At 43.9% G+C, this 19,863-nt stretch overlaps 1 protein-coding gene across 1 annotated transcript in view; it reads left to right on the forward strand.

Moving 5' to 3' along the window:
• Positions 1-16,137, forward strand: part of gal3st2 (galactose-3-O-sulfotransferase 2) — a 127,608-nt gene extending 111,471 nt beyond the window's left edge. The window contains exon 8 of the mRNA XM_034168876.1: positions 15,121-16,137. Within this exon, the coding sequence (XP_034024767.1) occupies positions 15,121-16,056 (936 nt within the window). The 3' untranslated portion in view covers positions 16,057-16,137. The remainder of the gene's footprint in view (positions 1-15,120) is intronic.
• Positions 16,138-19,863: the final 3,726 nt, after the last annotated feature.

Here is a 19,863-nt window from a genome sequence, read left to right on the forward strand (position 1 = left end):
GGTAAGAGCTCCCGGATGCGTCCAGGAAGAGTTTTTGGCCATCTTAAGGATCACACGCCATTGTTAATGCCGGCACTTGGGGGCGTGGCTTAGTTCTGGCTTTACCGGGAATCGTCGAAAAAATTATTCAACATGTCGAATAATTCCGGGAGCGCTCCCAAAGAATTCGTGTGATGACTGAGACAACGCGAACAACGGCGTTTGATACTTTTTAATCGCCGTTTCATCCCACCCCTTCCTGTAGTGCTGCAGTTTACATCGCCGTAATTGGCGGCCGGCGTTGTATCCCTAACCAACGGCGTGTAAAACGGCGATAGAGCCCACATCATTGTCCTCAAAGGCATTTTAACCGGCGACAGAGGAAGACAAAATGGCGGCGCTAGCAGACAGTATGCCGTTCTAAACGCCACCTCCCGGTTAACGGCGTTCCAAACGGCCGATAGGCGGCAGTCAATATAAAAACGCTAGCGCGCTGCATGCAGGCCTCTCACTCGTGGCCAGCTCCAGATATTTTTGCAGAGAAGCACCACTATGCCTCCTAAAATAAAACTGGCAGCGGCAAGGACTTACCAAGAGGTCTGGTTCAGAATCAGAGGAGAGGGCTGTGGTGGAGACGAGCAACACGTTGAGGAGGGGAAAAGGAGAGGAAAAGAAAAGGCTGAGAGATGAGCTCCCTCCCCCTGCAGTGACAGCTGCTTCAGCCTATTATACTCTGGGGGCGGTGCCTATATGCAAATGTTCCTGGAGTAACGCAGGATTTGCCTGGATAAATCCAGCGGTACACAGGGCATTATCGGCGGCAGCAGAACACCGCCGTTCTCACGCGCGTCTTAACCTGCGATTGTAAAGGATAGAACTGGGTATTAACCTCCATTGCCTGACGTGTGCCGGATTCTACGGCGTCAAAACGCCGCTTTATACGGCAGATTTAGCAGTGTTTTATCCGCGTATTTACGGCTAGTACAGCACTCAAAACGCCGGCGAAATGCTCCGCCCCTTTCCACCGCGAAAACAGCCGGAACTACCGCGAACTTCAGTCTACGTACTACCCGCCGACAAAACCGTCTATGTGTAACCTGGGCTTAATAGACATGTTGATGGTTTGGAGGAAATGACTAATGAAAGTAACTCAGACAGAACAATCAGAGAGAAAGAGTCTAACCAAATACCAGCATTACTGAAAGCAGCCGAACATGAATATATGTCTTTGGGATGGTTATGAATAATTTTTTCTCTAATAGTTAAAATTTTATTTGCAAAGAAAGTCATGAAGTCATTACTAGTTAAAGTTAAAGGAATACTCGGCTCAGTAGAGCTCTGACTCTTTGTCAGCCTGGCTACAGTGCTGAAAAGAAACCTGGGGTTGTTCTTATTTTCTTCAATTAGTGATGAATAGTAAGATGTCCTAGCTCTGCACTGTGTTGGTATATGGCATAGAAGAACATAACAAAGAAGGAATCATATCCTTAAACCTAGTTACAGCGCTTTCAGAAAGACTTCTACTGTGATGAAACTTCTTCCCCACTGCTGGGTAGTCCATCAGAGTAAATGTAAATGTTATTAAGAAATGATCAGACAAAAAGGGGTTTTCAGGGAATACTGTTAAGTCTTCAATTTCCATACCATATTTCAAAACAAGATCTAAAGTATGATTAAAGTGGTGGGTGGACTCATTTACATTTTGAGCAAAGCCAACTGAGTCTAATAATAGATTAAATGCAGTGTTGAGGCTGTCATTCTCAGCATCTATGTGGATGTTAAAATCGCCCACTATAATTATCTTATCTGAGCTAAGCACTAAGTCAGACAAAAGGTCTGAAAAATCACAAAGAAACTCACAGTAACGACCAGGTGGACAACAGATAACAAATAAAACTGGTTTTTGAGACTTCCAATTTGGATGGACAAGACTAAGAGTCAAGCTTTCAAATGAATTAAAGCTCTGTCTGGGTTTTTGATTAATTAATAAGCTGGAATGGAAGATTTCTGCTAATCCTCTGCCTCGGCCCGTGCTACGAGCATTCTGACAGTTAGTGTGACTCGGGGGTGTTGAGTCATTTAAACTAACATATTCATCCTGCTGTAACCAGGTTTCTGTTAGGCAGAATAAATCAATATGTTGATCAATTATTATATCATTTACTAACAGAGACTTAGAAGAGAGAGATCTAATGTTTAATAGACCACATTTAACTGTTTTAGTCTGTGGTGCAGTTGAAGGTGCTATATTATTTTTTCTTTTTGAATTTTTATGCTTAAATAGATTTTTACTGGTTGTTGGTGGTCTTGGACTAAGACTAAGACTACAACTCTGCTTCCTGGTCCCAACCCTGGATAGTCACGGTTTGGAGGATTTAAGAAAATTGGCCAGATTTCTAGAAATGAGAGCTGCTCCATCCAAAGTGGGATGGATGCCGTCTCTCCTAACAAGACCAGGTTTTCCCCAGAAGCTTTGTCAATTATCTATGAAGCCCACCTCATTTTTTGGACACCACTCAGACAGCCAGCAATTCAAGGAGAACATGCGGCTAAACATGTCACTCCCGGTCCGATTCGGGAGGGGCCCAGAGAAAACTACAGAGTCCGACATTGTTTTTGCAAAGTTACATACCGATTCAATCTTAATTTTAGTGACCTCTGATTGGCGTAACCGGGTGTCATTACTGCCGACGTGAATTACAATCTTACCAAATTTACGCTTAGCCTTAGCCAGCAGTTTCAAATTTCCTTCAATGTCGCCTGCTCTGGCCCCCGGAAGACAATTGACTATGGTTGCTGGTGTCGCTAACTTCACATTTCTCAAAACAGAGTCGCCAATAACCAGAGTTTGTTCCTCGGCGGGTGTGTCGCCGAGTTTGGAAAAACGGTTAGAAATGTGAACGGGTTGGCGGTGTACAGGGGGCTTCTGTTTAGAACTACACTTCCTCGTCACAGTCACCCAGCCGGTCTGCTTTCCCAGCTGCTCGGGATCTGCTGGGCGACAGCTAACGGCGACTAAGCTACCTTGGTCTGCACCAACTACAGGGGCCTGGCTAGCTGTAGGATTTTCCAAGGTGCGGAGCCGAGTCTCCAATTCGCCCAGCCCGGCCTCCAAAGCTACGAATAAGCTACACTTATTACAAGTACCGTTACTGCTAAAGGAGGTGGAGGAATAACTAAACATTTCACACCCAGAGCAGAAAAGTGCGGGAGAGACAGGAGAAGCCGCCATGCTAAACCGGCTAAGAGCTAGTAGCTGCGCTAAGCTAGCGGATTCCTAAAAACACACAAAGTGAATAATGTGTAAATAATTTAGAGGTGATTCAGCAGAGGGAGTGCTTTAGTTAAGGCACGTGAAGATTACACTGGGAAACAAATCGTTATCTAGTTAACTAGATCAATTTAACTGTGCAGATTAAACAGCTAACAGATACAGAAAAACACCGCTGTGCTCCGGAACAGGAAGTGATACAATACCGCAGTGAGAGCCAACCACCAGTAGACGTCACCAGTGAAGTGCCACCTCAAACCAGTCAAGGAGTCAAGGAGGCCGATAACCCGATGAGTGCGCCCAGGAAACTACAGGAAATGTTTGACCTCTGTAACTGCAAAGAAAGGCTCCTGTACTAAATATTAACATTGATTTTCACAGGTGTTCAAATACTTATTTGAGGCAGTTTTAGCACGATGGCCTCGATTAGACCTGATTAAATAAAATATTAATCCTCTCTCAACCACAAAAACCCACTGGCTGCAGAGACTGCATTTCCACCTCAGTGGAAAAATTCCAAAGTCATCTGGAGATCTTCAGATAAGTTTTGGAGACATTCTCCCATGGTCCAACACTGACTTCCAGAGAAAAACAAGGTTGTAATTCGTGAACTACATCACATGATAATGGCTTAACGTCAGAATCTGAGCTTCTCCAGGACAGGAGAAACCCAAACCTTTATGGTCAAACACTAGAATGGCAAGTAATGCAATTTCTTGAAAGCAAAGAGATAAGAATTCATCCAAACAGTGTTGCAGCATGCCATACACTTCCTTGCCAGAACAGCAAGACAAAACCAGCAATTGTGGTTCGTTTTGTGAATCAAAAGCATAAAATTGACCTGTTGAGACAAGCAAAATATCTGAAAGGAACTGGTGTGTACATAAATGAACCTCTAACAAAAAAGAATGCTGAAATTGCCAGACAGGCAAGTTTCCTGAGAAAACTGAACATAATTCAACAACATGGACAAGAAACTGCAAAGTAATGATCCGACTGAAGGGAACACCAGAGGAAGCAAAGGTGATTGTGTTAAGAGAACTAAAAGAACAATATAAATGAGAACATGCTCAGTGTTCAGGGAGTATCATTGATAAGACTTCTGTGATTGATGGAGAGTGATATTTACACTAAAACATGGTCACATATGATAGTATAGTAGAGGATTTAGATGACAAGATATAGAACATAGAGAGGGATACAGATCACAATTTATCAATCCTTGAAAGTAATAACTGTGATTATTATACTGAGGAGCAGTTTATGAATAAGATAGTGATGAAGGGTAACCTATCCATTATTTACTTTAATAGCAGAAGTTTAAATTGTAATTTATCTAAAATAGAAGATTATTTAAAACAGTTTAAATACAATTTTACTATAATTGCTGTGTCTCAAACCTGGATAAAGAATGATGAGTTAGATGAACTTCAGATCAAAAGATATGATTTATATAATTATTTTTTATTTATTGATTATTTATTGAATAATCAGGTCCCATCTTATCTTAGGGACCTCGTAGTACCATATCACCCCAATAGAGCGCTTCGCTCTCAGACTGCAGGCTTACTTGTAGTTCCTAGGGTTTGTAAGAGTAGAATGGGAGGCAGAGCCTTCAGCTTTCAGGCTCCTCTCCTGTGGAACCAGCTCCCAATTCAGATCAGGGAGACAGACACCCTCTCTACTTTTAAGATTAGGCTTAAAACTTTCCTTTTTGCTAAAGCTTATAGTTAGGGCTGGATCAGGTGACCCTGAACCATCCCTTAGTTATGCTGCTATAGACTTAGACTGCTGGGGGGTTCCCATGATGCACTGAGTGTTTCTCTTTTTGCTCTGTATGCACCACTCTGCATTTAATCATTAGTGATCGATCTCTGCTCCCCTCCACAGCATGTCTTTTTCCTGGTTCTCTCCCTCAGCCCCAACCAGTCCCAGCAGAAGACTGCCCCTCCCTGAGCCTGGTTCTGCTGGAGGTTTCTTCCTGTTAAAAGGGAGTTTTTCCTTCCCACTGTAGCCAAGTGCTTGCTCACAGGGGGTCGTTTTGACCGTTGGGGTTTTTCTGTAATTATTGTATGGCCTTGCCTTACAATATAAAGCGCCTTTGATATGATATGATTTATAATGTAAATAGAAAAAATAAACGAGGTGGGGGGGTAGCTTTGTATATCAACTCATCCTTGAGGTGCAAAGTCATTAGCAATATGACATCAGTGGTTGATAATATAATGGATATTATAATTATGGAAATAGTAAATGAGAAATCAAAAAATGTACTTGTGAGCTGTGTCTATAGAGCACCAGGAACTAATGTAGAGTCAGTCACTGACATTATAACAGAACTGTTTGACCAAATCGAAGCCAAAGAAGTGTTTTTGTGTGGTGATTTCAACATCGATATGGATAGTGGACTTCACTCTTTTGATGTTTTTACTGATACAATGTTTAGTTTGGGTCTGTTTCCAATGATATCAAAACCAACAAGAATCACATCTCAGAGTGAGACTATAATTGACAGTATATTTACTAATATAATTGTTGGAAAAGTAGTGAGTGGAATCTTAACGGATGTGAGTGATCACTTACCTGTGTTTGCTATATATGAAAAAAATTGCTATAATATTAAGGAAACCACCAATAAAATAAAAGTCAGAGACGGATCCAAAAAAGCATTACAGGCACTAAAGGAAGACCTTAAAAACCAGAATTGGGATGGAATATTTGTAATGCTGCGTTTACGACGACAAGTCACGAATGCCACCAAGTACACATTCTTGGCGGCTGATCACGAATGTGATGATTCGGGGCAGAGGCGTCAGGTGTCCTCAGGAACTGCTGCAACCTGTTACCACATGTTACCATTAATGGCACGTGTTGCCAGAGAATTATCAGGAACCATTACGCACGGTCAAGAATAGTATTCCGCGTTGTTACGCACTATCGCGCGCGACTGCACGTAACAGCACATCGTTAAGTTCTGTCACATTATGAACGAGGTGAATTGTCTCCACACACACACACCCATATTCATCCAACTGAACTCAGATCGCTCCAGTTTTTCAGAAGAACTTTGTGACTGCATGCGTAGTTGGACTCTGTGCCATGGAGTGGTGCAGAGAGGAGGAGGAGGAGGACAGAGCCAGATGTGTGGCTTCATGCGGCTCTTGTCTGGCGCGTTTTCTCAAACATCAGGTGGAACACCTGCAGGAGCGCGCTGAAGAGCAGTGAAATTAGACTTTTAGCCGTCTTGGTGTCAGCAATCAAACTGAATGTGGTGCAGCAGGGTTTAATTGTGCGCGCGCTTCTTCCTCCACCGGACTGGAGGAGGTGCAGAGATGTCTGGCTGCACGTGAGTCTCCTCTTGCTCCTCTGGTTGCTCAGACTCGTTCTCCTGCTCATCGGTTACACCAGCAGGTGGAACACCTGCAGGAGCGTCCTGAGGAGCTTCAGCAGGAACTGTGGAACATTTGGAGCCGAGTTTAATTGTGCGCACGTGACAGAAAACGGATTCGTCGTGGCGCGCAGTGAAATATGACGCCACGTTACAAGTCGTGTCAAAACTTGACAGTTTCCGTGTCACTTCGTAATAACGCGTGACAGTTTGGGCTCCAAGAACCATCACAGGAACCACTACGAACGTTGTCACGTTCTATTAAGGATCAATACTCATCAAGACGGATCAATACGCTCAGTTGCGACCTCCACGACATGAGACGAAATGAGGGTGGTGTGTGACATTCATGGAAGATTTTTGACAGGCAAAAACATGCTCCACGAATATCAAGAACATCACACACCAACATGCACTATTAAGAAACATATTCAGAGGCGTTAAGTCACATTAAGAATGTCAGGAATGTGTCAGGAATGACAGAAAAATGACATTTGTAACTCGTCTTGGTTATGTGTAAACGCACCTTAAATGATGTCAATAAAGTATACGACGCATTTATGAAAATTTTCACAATGTTGTATCATAAAAACTGTAAACTGATGAATTTTGCCAGGAGGGATGCTGTTGACAAACCATGGATGACTAAAGGGTTAAGAAATGCCTGCAAAAAGAAAAATAATTTATATAAATGTTACTTAAAATCAAGGTCACGAGATGATGAGGTTAGATATAAGAGGTATAAAAATAAACTAGTAGAGATAATAAAAAAGCACAAAAAAGAATATTATGGTAAATTACTTTATAAAAATAGTAAAACATAAGAGCTACATGGAGAGTAATTAATAATGTAATAAAAATCACAAAGAGAAACCAGTGATTCCAAATTATTTTGTGAAAGAAAATGTTTGCATACAAGACAAAAATAGTGAACAGTTTTAATGATTTTTTTGTAAGGGTGGGCCCAAATTTAGCAGCTAATATTCCAAAAACAAAGGGTGATAATGCAGTTGGAAGTCTAATATGGACAATGTGAACAGCATCTTTCTTGGCAAGGTTGAAAAGGAAGAAATACTGAACATTATAGGAGGTTGTGTAAGCAAGAGATCAGCAGACTGTCATGATCTCTAGACATGTTTCTAATTAAGAACATTATTGAATCAGTTATTGTACCATTTACTTACATTTGTAATCTGTCATTTTCAACAGGAACTTTTCCTGATAGCATGAAAACAGCTAAGGTAATGCCACTATATAAAAGTGGGGATGAACATGTTTAGTCTAATTACAGATCAGTTTCCTTGCTTCCACAATTTTCCAAGATATTAGAGAAATTATTTGTAAATCGATTGGATAAGTTCCTTGATAAATATAACATTCTAAGTAACAGTCAGTATGGTTTTCGAACTAGTCACTCTACAGCCATGGCAATTATGGAACTAAGTGAAGAAATATGCACTGCAATAGACAATAAGGATTTTTTGTGAGCATTTTTGTGGACTTCAAAAAAGCTTTTGATACCGTTGACCATACTATACTACTTCAAAAATTAAATAAATATGTAATCAGAGGGGTTGCTCACAAATGGGTATCAAGCTATCTAGTCAACAGAAAACAGTTTGTACAGATAAACAATGTAAGATCTGGATTATTAAGTGTTACCTGTGGGGTACCTCAGGGGTCTGTCCTTGGACCAAAACTTTTTACACTGTATGTCAGTGATATTGTTAATGTATCTAAGATGTTACATTGTATTCTGTTTGCTGATGATACCACATTTTTCTATTCTGGTAAAAATTTACAACATGTGTTGAGAGTAGTCAAAAAAGAATTCATGGGAACAAAAACTTGGCTTGGCAGATTTAAGGAAAAGTAAAAAAAACAAAAAAAACAAAACAACTTTGCAAGCATCACCATCACCAACCACTGTAAAGCAAACAAACGCAACACTCTTTGCGCTGTTGAATTCAAAATGCGGTGCCGCTTTTACACAGTGTTCACTCACTCACCTTCAACCGCTTTCTCCTATTCAGGGTCACGGGGGGCTGGAGCCTATCCCAGCAGTCACAGTGCGTGAGGTGGGTTCACCCTGGACAGGATGCCAGGGATAACTGCAGCAGGAGAACGCAGCTATTAGAAAAGTTATCCCGCAACAGGGGAAGTTCTCCTAAGTTCCCCTGCAGTACAAGAATGTGGATATTAGAAAAGTTAGCCCGCAACGGGGGAAGTTCTCCTAAGTTCCCTGCAGCAAGCGAATGCAGATATTCAAAAAGTTATCCCGCAGCAGGGGGAAGTTCTCCTAAGTTCCCCTGCAGGAGGACAACATAGCTATTAAAAACGTTATCCCACAGTGGAGGAAGTTCTCATACGTTCTCCTGCAGGAGGAGAATGCAAATATTAGAAAAGTTATCCCGCAGCGTGGGGAAGTTCTCCTACGTTCTTTTGCAGCAAGAGAACACGGATATTAGAAAAGTTATCCTGCAGCAGAGGAAGTTCTCCTGGGTTTCCTGCAGCAGGAGAACATGGATATTAGAAAAGTTATCCTGCAGCGGGGGGAAGTTCTCCTAAGTTCCTCTGCAGTAGGAGAATGTGGATATTAGAAAAGTTATCCTGCAGCGGGGTAAGTTCTCCTAAGTTTCCCTGCAGCAAGCGAATGCGGATATTCGAAAAGTTATCCTGCTGCGGGGGGAAGTTCTCCTAAGTTCCCCTGCAGGAGGACAACACAGTTATTAAAAACGTTATCCCGCAGTGGAGGAAGTTCTCCTACGTTCTCCTGCAGGAGGACAACGTGAATATTAGAAAAGTTATCCTACAGCAGGGGGAAGTTCTCCTAAGTTGCCCTGCAGCAGGAGAATGTGGATATTAGAAATGTTAACCCACAGTGGGGGGAAGTTCTCCTAAGTTCCCCTGCAGCAGGAGAATGTGGATATTAGAAATGTTATCCCACAGTGGGGGGAAGTTCTCCTAAGTTGCCCTGCAGCAGTTGAATGCAGCTATTAGAAAAGTTATCCTGCAGTGGGGAGAGGTTCTCCTGAGTTCCCCTGCAGTAGGAGAACATTCATATTAGAAAAGTCCAGGTGTACTGTACATCTACTGTACACCATTACAGTAGATGTCAGATACTTTCAGACTTTTGCTCAAGTAATATTTTTAATGGAGACTTTTCCCAAAGTAATTTATGGTAAGATACTTGTACTTTCACCCAAGTATCACTTTGATGTTCTTTATACAAAACTGGGAATTTGGATGAAATTTTTGAACAGCTTGAAAATTTCACCCTGATCTCAGATGATGGTTGTAAATCGCATTCTGTTATCTGATCCGTTTCGTCCTTGTGTGTCGCGGATGACAGCCAATCAGAGTAGAGCTGCACTGTGACATCAGTTGCTGGTTTCTTCAAAACCGCTTCATTTCGCAGAGCTCTCAAGTCTCGTTCATTCAGAGTGAGCCTCATGCTTAAAAGCGGTCCTGTCAGGTCTCATGTATTTGGTGTGAGACTCAACATGTCACGCTGTCATGCTAACGCATGACATTCTGAAACATTTCACCGCTATGAACTGCAAGGCAAGATTCGGCGGAACCCTTGAGCGTATCTCAAGTTGAGAGCTCTGGTTATGTGTCTTTATATACATGTTTCTCATATATCAATCAATCAATCAATCAATTTTTTTATATAGCGCCAAATCACAACAAACAGTTGCCCCAAGGCGCTTTATATTGTAAGGCAAAAGCCATACAATAATTACAGAAAAACCCCAACGGTCAAAACGACCCCCTGTGAGCAAGCACTTGGCGACAGTGGGAAGGAAAAACTCCCTTTTAACAGGAAGAAACCTCCAGCAGAACCAGGCTCAGGGAGGGGCAGTCTTCTGCTGGGACTGGTTGGGGCTGAGGGAGATATATATAAAGAACACAGACTGTGGGATTACTGAGTGTGCGAACTCACACTCATCAATACTGTTTCTGTTCTCTGCCAGCAGTACCGGGTCTGACTGCTGAAGACAGCGGCCACCTGGGGCGCAGGGCTTGGCGGCTCCGGTGTTCTTCAGGTCCGTTGGTGGTGGAAGCTGTGTTGGATCCGGCTCTTCTCTCGCCAGACGTCTTCTATCTTCGAGCCTGCCCACACGTCACCTTGTGTATAATTGACATTCCACCATATTGTTTTTGTCTGTACTTCGTTGTGCGATTCACAACATTAAATTGTTACTTTTTGGCTTATCCATTGTCCGTTCATTACCGCCCCCTGTTGTGGGTCCGTGTCACGACACTTTCACAACAGGATTTCTTGGCCAGCGTCATGGATCCTGAGGGGCGTCAACCATCGCTTGAACAGCCAATGGAAGAGCGAGGTGCACAGGCACCAGCAGGAGGCGTGTTAGGTGAGCTGCAGCACATCTTAACCGCTTTTACTGCTCGGTTGGACTTAGTCACCGAGCAGAGCATTGTTCTCAATCGTAGGATGGAGGCTCTCACCGCCCAGGTGGACGCGCATGCTCAGGGCGCGGCTGCAGCACCTCCTCCTGCTGACCGAATGCCAGAGACAGACATTCCACTGGTCGTTCAATGAACCCCCCCACCTTCCCCTGAAGCATACATAAGCACTCCGGAGCGGTACGGAGGCTGTGTGGAGACGTGCGCGGACTTCTTGATGCAGTGCTCGCTTGTCTTTTCACAGCATCCCGTCATGTACGCGTCAGACGCTAGCCAGGTGGCTTACGTTATAAATCTGCTTCGAGGAGAGGCACGCGCCTGGGCTACGGCGCTCTGGGAGCAGAATTCATGGCTCCTAACAATTTACACTGAGTTTGTGAGGGAGTTCCAACAGGTGTTCGACCACCCTCATAGAGGCGAGACCACTTCAAACGTGCTGCTGTCGATACGGCAGGGGCGTCGGAGCGCAGCAAAGTATGCAGTCGACTTCCGCATCGCGGCAGCGTGAGCCGGCTGGAATGCTGGTGCGCTCCACGCCGCCTTTATAAACGGACTGTCTCTGGTCCTTAAGGAGCACCTGATGGCGAAGGACGAGCCGCGGGATTTAGATGGGCTTATCGACCTGGTTATACGGTTAGACAACCGATTAACAGAACACCGACGGGAGCGAGACGAAGGGCGTAGTCAGGCACAAGCCGTCCCTCTTCCTCCCGGGTCTGAATGGGAGCCGACTTCCCCATGCTCCACAGCCAGGGCTCTTCACGTGACGACAGCTCCCCCTGCTGACGTTGCTATGGAAACGAGCAGGGCCAAAAAGCGATCAGATCAGAGACAAAGGAGGCTGATCCGTGGAAAGTGTTTTCTCTGCAGCTCAACCGAGCACACACAGAGAGAATGCCCCAAACGGTCAAAACAGCAGCACTCGTCCTTAGAGACTGGGCTAAGGGTGGGTCACAACACCCACGCGGGGAAACCCCGAAGATCTGCACGAACCCCAGTCATGATCCTGAGTGGGGATCTAACCCTTCACGCCCCAGCACTGGTGGACACGGGGTCGGAGGGGAATCTGCTGGATAGCAGATGGGCAAAGGAGGTTGGGCTCCCTATAGTGGCCTTACCATCACCATTGTCGGTGCGGGCACTAGATGGCACCCTTCTTCCACTAATCACACACCAGACACAGCCAGTGACATTGGTGGTGTCTGGGAATCACAGGGAGGAGATTGTGTTTTATGTAACACCTTCTACCTCCCGAGTGTTTTGGGTTTTCCATGGGTGTTAAAACACAATCCCCGGATTGATTGGCCGTCTGGGGTTGTGGTTCAGTGGAGCGAAACCTGCCACCGGGAGTGTTTAGGATCCTCGGTTCCACCCGGTGTGACAGCTAAGGAGGAGGCATTAGTCCCCCCCAATCTGGCGGCGGTGCCAGCCGAGTACCATGACCTTGCTGACGTCTTCAGCAAGGATCTGGCACTCACGCTGCCCCCACACCGTCCGTACGATTGTGCCATTGATTTGATACCGGGCGCTGAGTACCCGTCCAGCAGGCTGTACAACCTCTCACGTCCGGAACGCATATCAATGGAGACCTACATAAGGGACTCGTTAGCTGCCGGGTTGATCCGGAACTCCACCTCCCCGATGGGTGCTGGTTTCTTTTTTGTGGGCAAGAAGGACGGCGGACTCCGTCCATGCATTGATTACAGAGGGCTGAACGAGATCACGGTTCGCAACCGATACCCGCTACCTCTGTTGGATTCAGTGTTCACGCCCTTGCATGGAGCCCCAGTTTTCACAAAATTGGATCTTAGGAATGCTTATCACCTGCTTCGGTCCGGGAGGGAGACGAGTGGAAGACGGCATTTAACACCCCATTAGGTCACTTTGAGTACCTGGTCATGCCGTTCTGCCTCACCAATGCGCCCGCGACGTTCCAAGCGTTGGTTAATGACGTCTTGCGGGACTTCCTGCATCGGTTTGTCTTTGTATATCTAGACGATATACTCATCTTTTCTCCGGATCCTGAGACCCATGTCAAGCATGTACATCAGGTCCTACAGTGGTTGTTGGAGAACCGGCTGTTTGTGAAGGGCGAGAAGTGCAAGTTCCACCGCACTTCTTTGTCCTTCCTGGGGTTCATAATCTCCTCCAACTCCGTCGCCCCTGATCCAGCCAAGGTTGCGGCGGTGAGAGATTGGCCCCAACCAACAAACCGTAGGAAACTGCAACAGTTCCTCGGTTTTGCAAATTTCTACCGGAGGGTCATCAAGGGCTACAGTCAGGTAGTTAGCCCCCTGACAGCCCTGACCTCCACTAAGGTCCCCTTCACCTGGTTGGATCGGTGCAAAGCCGCATTTAGGGAGTTGAAACGCCGGTTCTCGACTGGCTTATCCATTGTCCGTTCATTAACGCCCCCTGTTGTAGGTCCGTGTCACGACACTTTCACAACAGTTTGTGAGACATAAGCACTTTCTAAAACTGAAAATGCTGTTTTTGGAATCTATTAAGACCCCTGAACCTATTTATAAGACATTTTACAGAGGTTAGCATGGTGACTTCACTTCCTAGTTTAGCAACTTGCTAATTGCTTCATTTCTGGTATATTATGTAAAAGCAAGTGAGAAATAAACACTTCTAAAACTGAAAACGCTGTTCTTGTAACCTGACAACACCTCTGGTGTCACTTACAAGACATTTTGTTGATGTTAGCTTGAATGCTAACTTTTGCTAAGTCAAAGCTTTCTATGGAGTTAAATTTGTCTTATTAATATTAATGGGTGCAAATGCAGAGGGTTATCTACAAATATTCCTCAATTTGCACAACATAAACAAATGATGATTTGATTTGAAAATGTACAAACTGTACGTAAGACAACAGGATTGTAATAATTAATTAAATAACTGCACATTACAAATAACACAAAGCTCATACGGCCGACGCTATTTTAGCATTGCGTTATATTTAAACACTTGAAAGACACTGGACTCGAGAGGATTTTGTTCTGCTATAACGGACTGATGCAGAAGGTGGCAGCAGTGCAACAATAAGGATGCCGGCTGCCGTTAAACGGCACAGAAGAGTGGGTGTGTTTGATTTGATCACAGGAGCGCGTTTCGATGTCGGAACACTTTTCCACATTCACAAAATGCCTCAAGAAACCACAAAAAATGCATAAATGTACTTAAGTTCCTCATATTTGTTGTCAGTCGAGGTAAATCGTCAGACTCGTTCCCATTGATTGTGCAGCTAATCTTGTTCCCTCAGCGGAGCGTGCACAAGACAAAAACGAACGTGTTTTCATCATGGCGAGTGGTCGGAGCTATCGCCGACCACCAGCTAGCTCCAGGGTAATGTGAACTGAAGAACCCACAAGGGAATTGATGTCGGTGGATCAAACCATTTCTTAACGCTTCCTAACAGGAACCAGTTTTCGATACCCATCCCTGCCGACTGCGACTGAACATCAGCTATGGCATTTCATCTCTTTGCTAAGTATTGGTGGGCATGACCCGGTGAACTGGTTCCTCTATGTTGAGAACCACAGTAAATGGGAAAAGCCAAGGAGCTATCCATATATCACCTTGCTGTGACAGATTGGTGGCTACATGAGGAAAGGTGGGGTTGGCCAGCTGGTCTACCTGGGCGATTGCCAGCAAGGACTCAAGGTGGTTCTGTAGTGTGGTGGATGGGTGACAAGTGACACCAGCTCATTTTCTCTGACCTGACCTGCTCTGACATGGGACGTGTTTCCATCTGATGCAGATGCACAAAGTGCTTTATCATGATGCCTCACATTCATCAGCTCACACAGAATCACACACCCGGTCAGTGTGCCACCATGAAAGGTGCTCAACTGTACATTGAGACCAAATTTGGGATTGAAGACCTTAACCAGTGTCACCTCAGTAATATTCCTGTCCAATAGGGAATCAAACCAAGGATCTTCTGGTCACAAGCCCACTTCTTGAACCTCTCCACCCATGATGATCAACAGCATATTTTGATATTTGCAATGTGCATTAATATATTTTTCTTTCTTGTATTTTTCAGGTAGCCAAACTGATGCCTGACAATACCTTCTACTTTACCATCCTGAGACATCCTGTGGCAATGATGGAGTCCATCTTCACCTATTATAAGAGCATCCCGGCTTTCAGCGAAGCTCACAGCCTGGAGAGCTTCTTAAACAGCGCCTGGCAACACTATAACTCATCTGTCACCAACAGCCACTATGCTCACAACCTTCTGGCTTTTGATTTTGGCTTTGACAACAACATTGCAGCTGATGATACAGATCTTGAGGAGAGAGTCTATGCAGCCATTGCAGCAATTGAACAGGATTTCGATCTGATCCTTATTTCTGAATACTTTGATGAGTCCATGGTCTTGCTTAGACATGCCCTCTGCTGGTCTCTGGATGATGTGGTTTCCTTTAAGCTCAACACCCGGAGTGAACAAACCCGACACCCACTTCAACCAGATTCTATAGACAAAATCAAGAGATGGAACACTTTGGATTGGAAGCTCTACCAGCACTTCAATACCTCCTTCTGGCACCAAGTGAGCACTGTGGTTGGGCAACAGGAGATCGGGAAAGAAGTACGACAGCTGAGACAACTACGAGCCCACCTGGCAAGCATGTGCCTGCAGGATGGCGGGGCAGTCCATCCGTCCCAGATAAAAGACATGGCTCTGAAGCCGTTCCAGTACGGAGCAGCTGTTATTGAAGGTTACAACCTCAAGCCCGGTCTCGATGGACCAACTAAAACTAAATGTCAGCGACTTATAACTCCAGAACTACAGTACACAAACAGACTGTACTCCCAGCAGTTCCCCGAGCTGGCAGCTAAACACGCACAAAGAATGAAGATAACAGCGGCAGCGCTCAGACGTATGGAGAAGAACAAGCAAAATCACAAAACCAACCAACCAAGAAGCTCCAGCAACAGTTCCACTACTATGACTCAGCAGTACATATCAACATGAGTTAACTAGCTAACTAACTAGGTGATGCTGATATAATTCATGTCAATAACTAATTACGAGCCTTCTTGGTATTGTTGATGTTTGTGGCGGTAAGTAAACGCATCATGTCACAAAATACAAGTTTGTGATTTCTTCCTATCCTCAGGATGAACTGTTTGAAAAAGTCTTTGCAGTCAGTATGAAAATAACAGCTTGACAAGATGAAATAAACTCCTTGAAAACACAGATTAACTTAGAACCTGGTTGTGAGTCTCTTCCACAACAGCTAGCAAGGCAGTTAGCTGCGACCAGGCCGCGAGCTGAGGTGGAGACTGTGGATTCCTACAAGTACCTCAGGCTGTGGCTGGACATCAAACTGGACTGGACAACCCACACCAACCACCTGTACAGGAAGGGACAGAGCAGGCTGGTCTTCCTGAGGAGGCTGCAGTCTTTTAACATCTGCAGGAAACTACCAGTTCTACCAGTCCCTAGTAGCCAGCATCCTTTTTTACTCTGTGGTGTGCTTGGGAGCAGCAGATCCAAGAATGACACATCCAAGCTGGACAAACTGATCAGGTGGGCTGGCTCTGTGGTTGTCATGAAGCTGGACTCTCTGGTGACAGTGGTAGAGAAGAGAACACTGGACAAACTGATGCCAGTCAGCCTCTGCACACCGTCATCAGCAACCAGAGGAGCCTCTTCAGCCACAGACTGCTCCTTCCCAAGTGCAGGACCAACAGACTGAAAAACTCCTTTGTCCCTCAGACCATCAGACTGTACAACTCCTCACTCAGGGGGAGGAGGAGCAACAGGAAGACAGATGACGGGAAAGAGAGGAACAGTAGGAGCCAGTTATTTGCAAACTGTTTTTCTTTTATTCACTTTTGATACTCTATGTGCTTCTTACCCTGTGTGCTACTATACAATGCTGGTGGAACCTCAGTTTCCCTGAGAGTGTCTTTCCAAGGGATGAATAAAGTTTTAGCTAATACAAAGAGGTTATGTATGAGAACTAGAGTCTGCACTCCCAATGCTGCCCACTAAATGCCAGCGTCCCTTCACGGACAGCGACATGACGCCTCGCGCAAAACATTGACCAAGTTCCTGGATGTTAATGCATTTTCAATGAGGATTCATGACTGAACACACTCACAATAATGCTCTTAAAATACGTGTTAAAATGTTGTTCTGACCTGGATATCTTGCCAGTAAAATTAATTTACATTAAATCATGTCAGGAAAGTATTAAACTTACTCTGACACACACACATTCCCAAATATTAGTGTTGAAAGTTACAGACATCTGATGTGTTCCAGCTGCGTTGCTGAACTGTTGCTGTGTGTGTGTGTGTGTGTGTGTGTGTGTGTGTGTGTGTGTGTGTGTGTGTGTGTGTGTGTGTGTGTGTGTGTGTGTGTGTGTGTGTGTGTGTGTGTGTGTGTGTGTGTGTGTGTGTTCCTAAAACCATTACAATATATATATATATATATATTAGGGGTGGGCAAACATAAAAAAAATCTTAATCGCATTAACTCAATGACTTTCTGTGATTAATCATGATTAATCACATGGTATATGTGAAACCCAAAAATGAATTCAAAAGCCGCTTTAAAGCAGAGTTTTATTTGAAAATGTAAATGAACATTGCATAAATTTGAAAATGTAAATTTCAACTGAAACACACTAATGAAATCAAATATAAAACCACTGGCAGGTCATTTGTTATCCTGTTTCATATCAAAATAACAATATTCATGTCCATGACTAAATGTACTAAAACAAATACGTCACAATTGTACACATACCACAATTTGATATGTGTACAATTGTGACGTATTTGTTTTAGTACATTTAGATTTTGTTGTGATTTGGCACTTTATAAGCCGATTAAATTGAATTGAAATTGAACATTTTATTGAGTCTTAAAGTAAATAAATATGAATTTGGTCACTGGATCCTTAAACTTTGTACATAATGAACTCTACATGGTGGATCCTTGATCTCTGGACATAAATAGGAATAAACAAAATCTGTAGTTTTTGTCTAAAACATTTCCTTTCAGACATTATTGGCATGAATGTCTTTCCATATATCTGAGCTGAGCTTAGAGCTGCTGTGCTGCACGTCAGGATGGAATTTGAAAAGAAAATACAGCACGTTTCATTTTGGGAGGAAAAAAATGTTTTAGTCGATTGTAGTTTCTTGTCTGTATTACATTTGGAAAAAGGTGTCATTTTATTTAAAGCGGCGATTCATTTTGAAGTTATTAATTCCGACTGGACAGCGTTTCGAGCTGTGTGAACGGAACGGAGGACGATTCTCGTTTCTTGACAGCAACAAGACAAGAGTCCCAGTTAGTGACTTTAATACGCACAAAAGTGACTGACGATATTTTAATGGCTTTGCGAGGGGTTAAGAAGCGGCGTGCCGTTTCTGAAGAGCAGTGAATCAAAGAACCAACGAGCTACTGGATCGAAGCATTGCTTCAATGGTTCATGGTTTCAAAGTGGAGCCGCGCTGCAGAAATGGTTTATTACAGACCAAACCCTGAATATCCGACTTTATTTGTACGTCCGTATGACTCTGAAACTCGGAAAAATCCCTATAATTTACGGACTATAGGTTGACATGAAAACCACCAAAAAGCTGTGTTCACCGCGGGGACACGTTCGGCTATTCGAGATTATTCAAGATTTTTTTTTTACCGATGACAAACGATGCGTTAAAAAAAAAAAATTGACCGATGCAGCTGCATCGATCCAAACCGGTCTGGATCCGGGCCTGATCCTGTAGAACTTTGTACCGAAAATGTCCATTCAAAAGTTTGGCGTCTTTCTGCATTTTCTTTTGTTATGCATTGCATAGCCTGTAGTTTTCTCGATCCTCGTGTCGTTTTCTGTGTGAACTCAGCTATCAGCAGGAAGCAGCAGCATAAGCTCGCCCCCGACTGACGCTTTCAAAATAAAAGGCAACAAGCAACAGTCATAAAAAGCTTAAAAAAAAAAGCAGCGTTAAGGGGAGGAACAAAATTGTCGGCGATAATGACCTCAATAATTAACGCAACGTTAGCGTGTTAACGTTGCCCAGCCCTAATGTATATATACACAGTGAGGAAAATAAGTATTTGAACACCCTACGATTTTGCAAGTTCTCCCACTTAGAAATCATGGAGGGGTCTGAAATTTTCATCTTAGGTTCATGTCCACTGTGAGAGACATAATCTAAAAATAAAAAATAAAAAATCTGGAAATCACAATGTATGATTTTTTAAAATAATTTATTTGTATGTTACTGCTGCAAATAAGTATTTGAACACCTGTGAAAATCAATGTTAATATTTGGTACAGTAGCCTTTGTTTGCAATTACAGAGGTCAAATGTTTCCTGTAGTTTTTCACCAGGTTTTCACACACTGCAGCAGGGATTTTGGTCCACTCCTCCATACAGATCTTCTCCAGATCTTTCAGGTTTGGAGTTTCAGCTCCCTCCAAAGATTTTCTATTGAGTTCAGGTCTGCAGACTGGCCAGGCCACTCCAGGACCTTGAAATGCTTCTTACGGAGCCCCTCCTTAGTTGCCCTGGATGTGTGTTTGGGGTCATTGTCATGCTGAAGACCCAGCCATGACCCATCTTCAATGCTCTTACTGAGGGAAGGAGGTTGTTTGCCAAAATCTCACAATACATGATCCCATCCATCCTCCCTTCAATACGGTGCAGTCGTCCTGTCCCCTTTGCAGAAGAGCACCCCAGAGTATCAATCAATCAATCGATTTTATTTATATAGCACCAAATCACAACAAACAGTTGCCCCAAGGCGCTTTATATTGT

The sequence above is a fragment of the Thalassophryne amazonica genome, chromosome 4, assembly GCF_902500255.1.
Source record: "Thalassophryne amazonica chromosome 4, fThaAma1.1, whole genome shotgun sequence".
Classification (NCBI taxonomy): Eukaryota; Metazoa; Chordata; class Actinopteri; order Batrachoidiformes; family Batrachoididae; genus Thalassophryne; species Thalassophryne amazonica.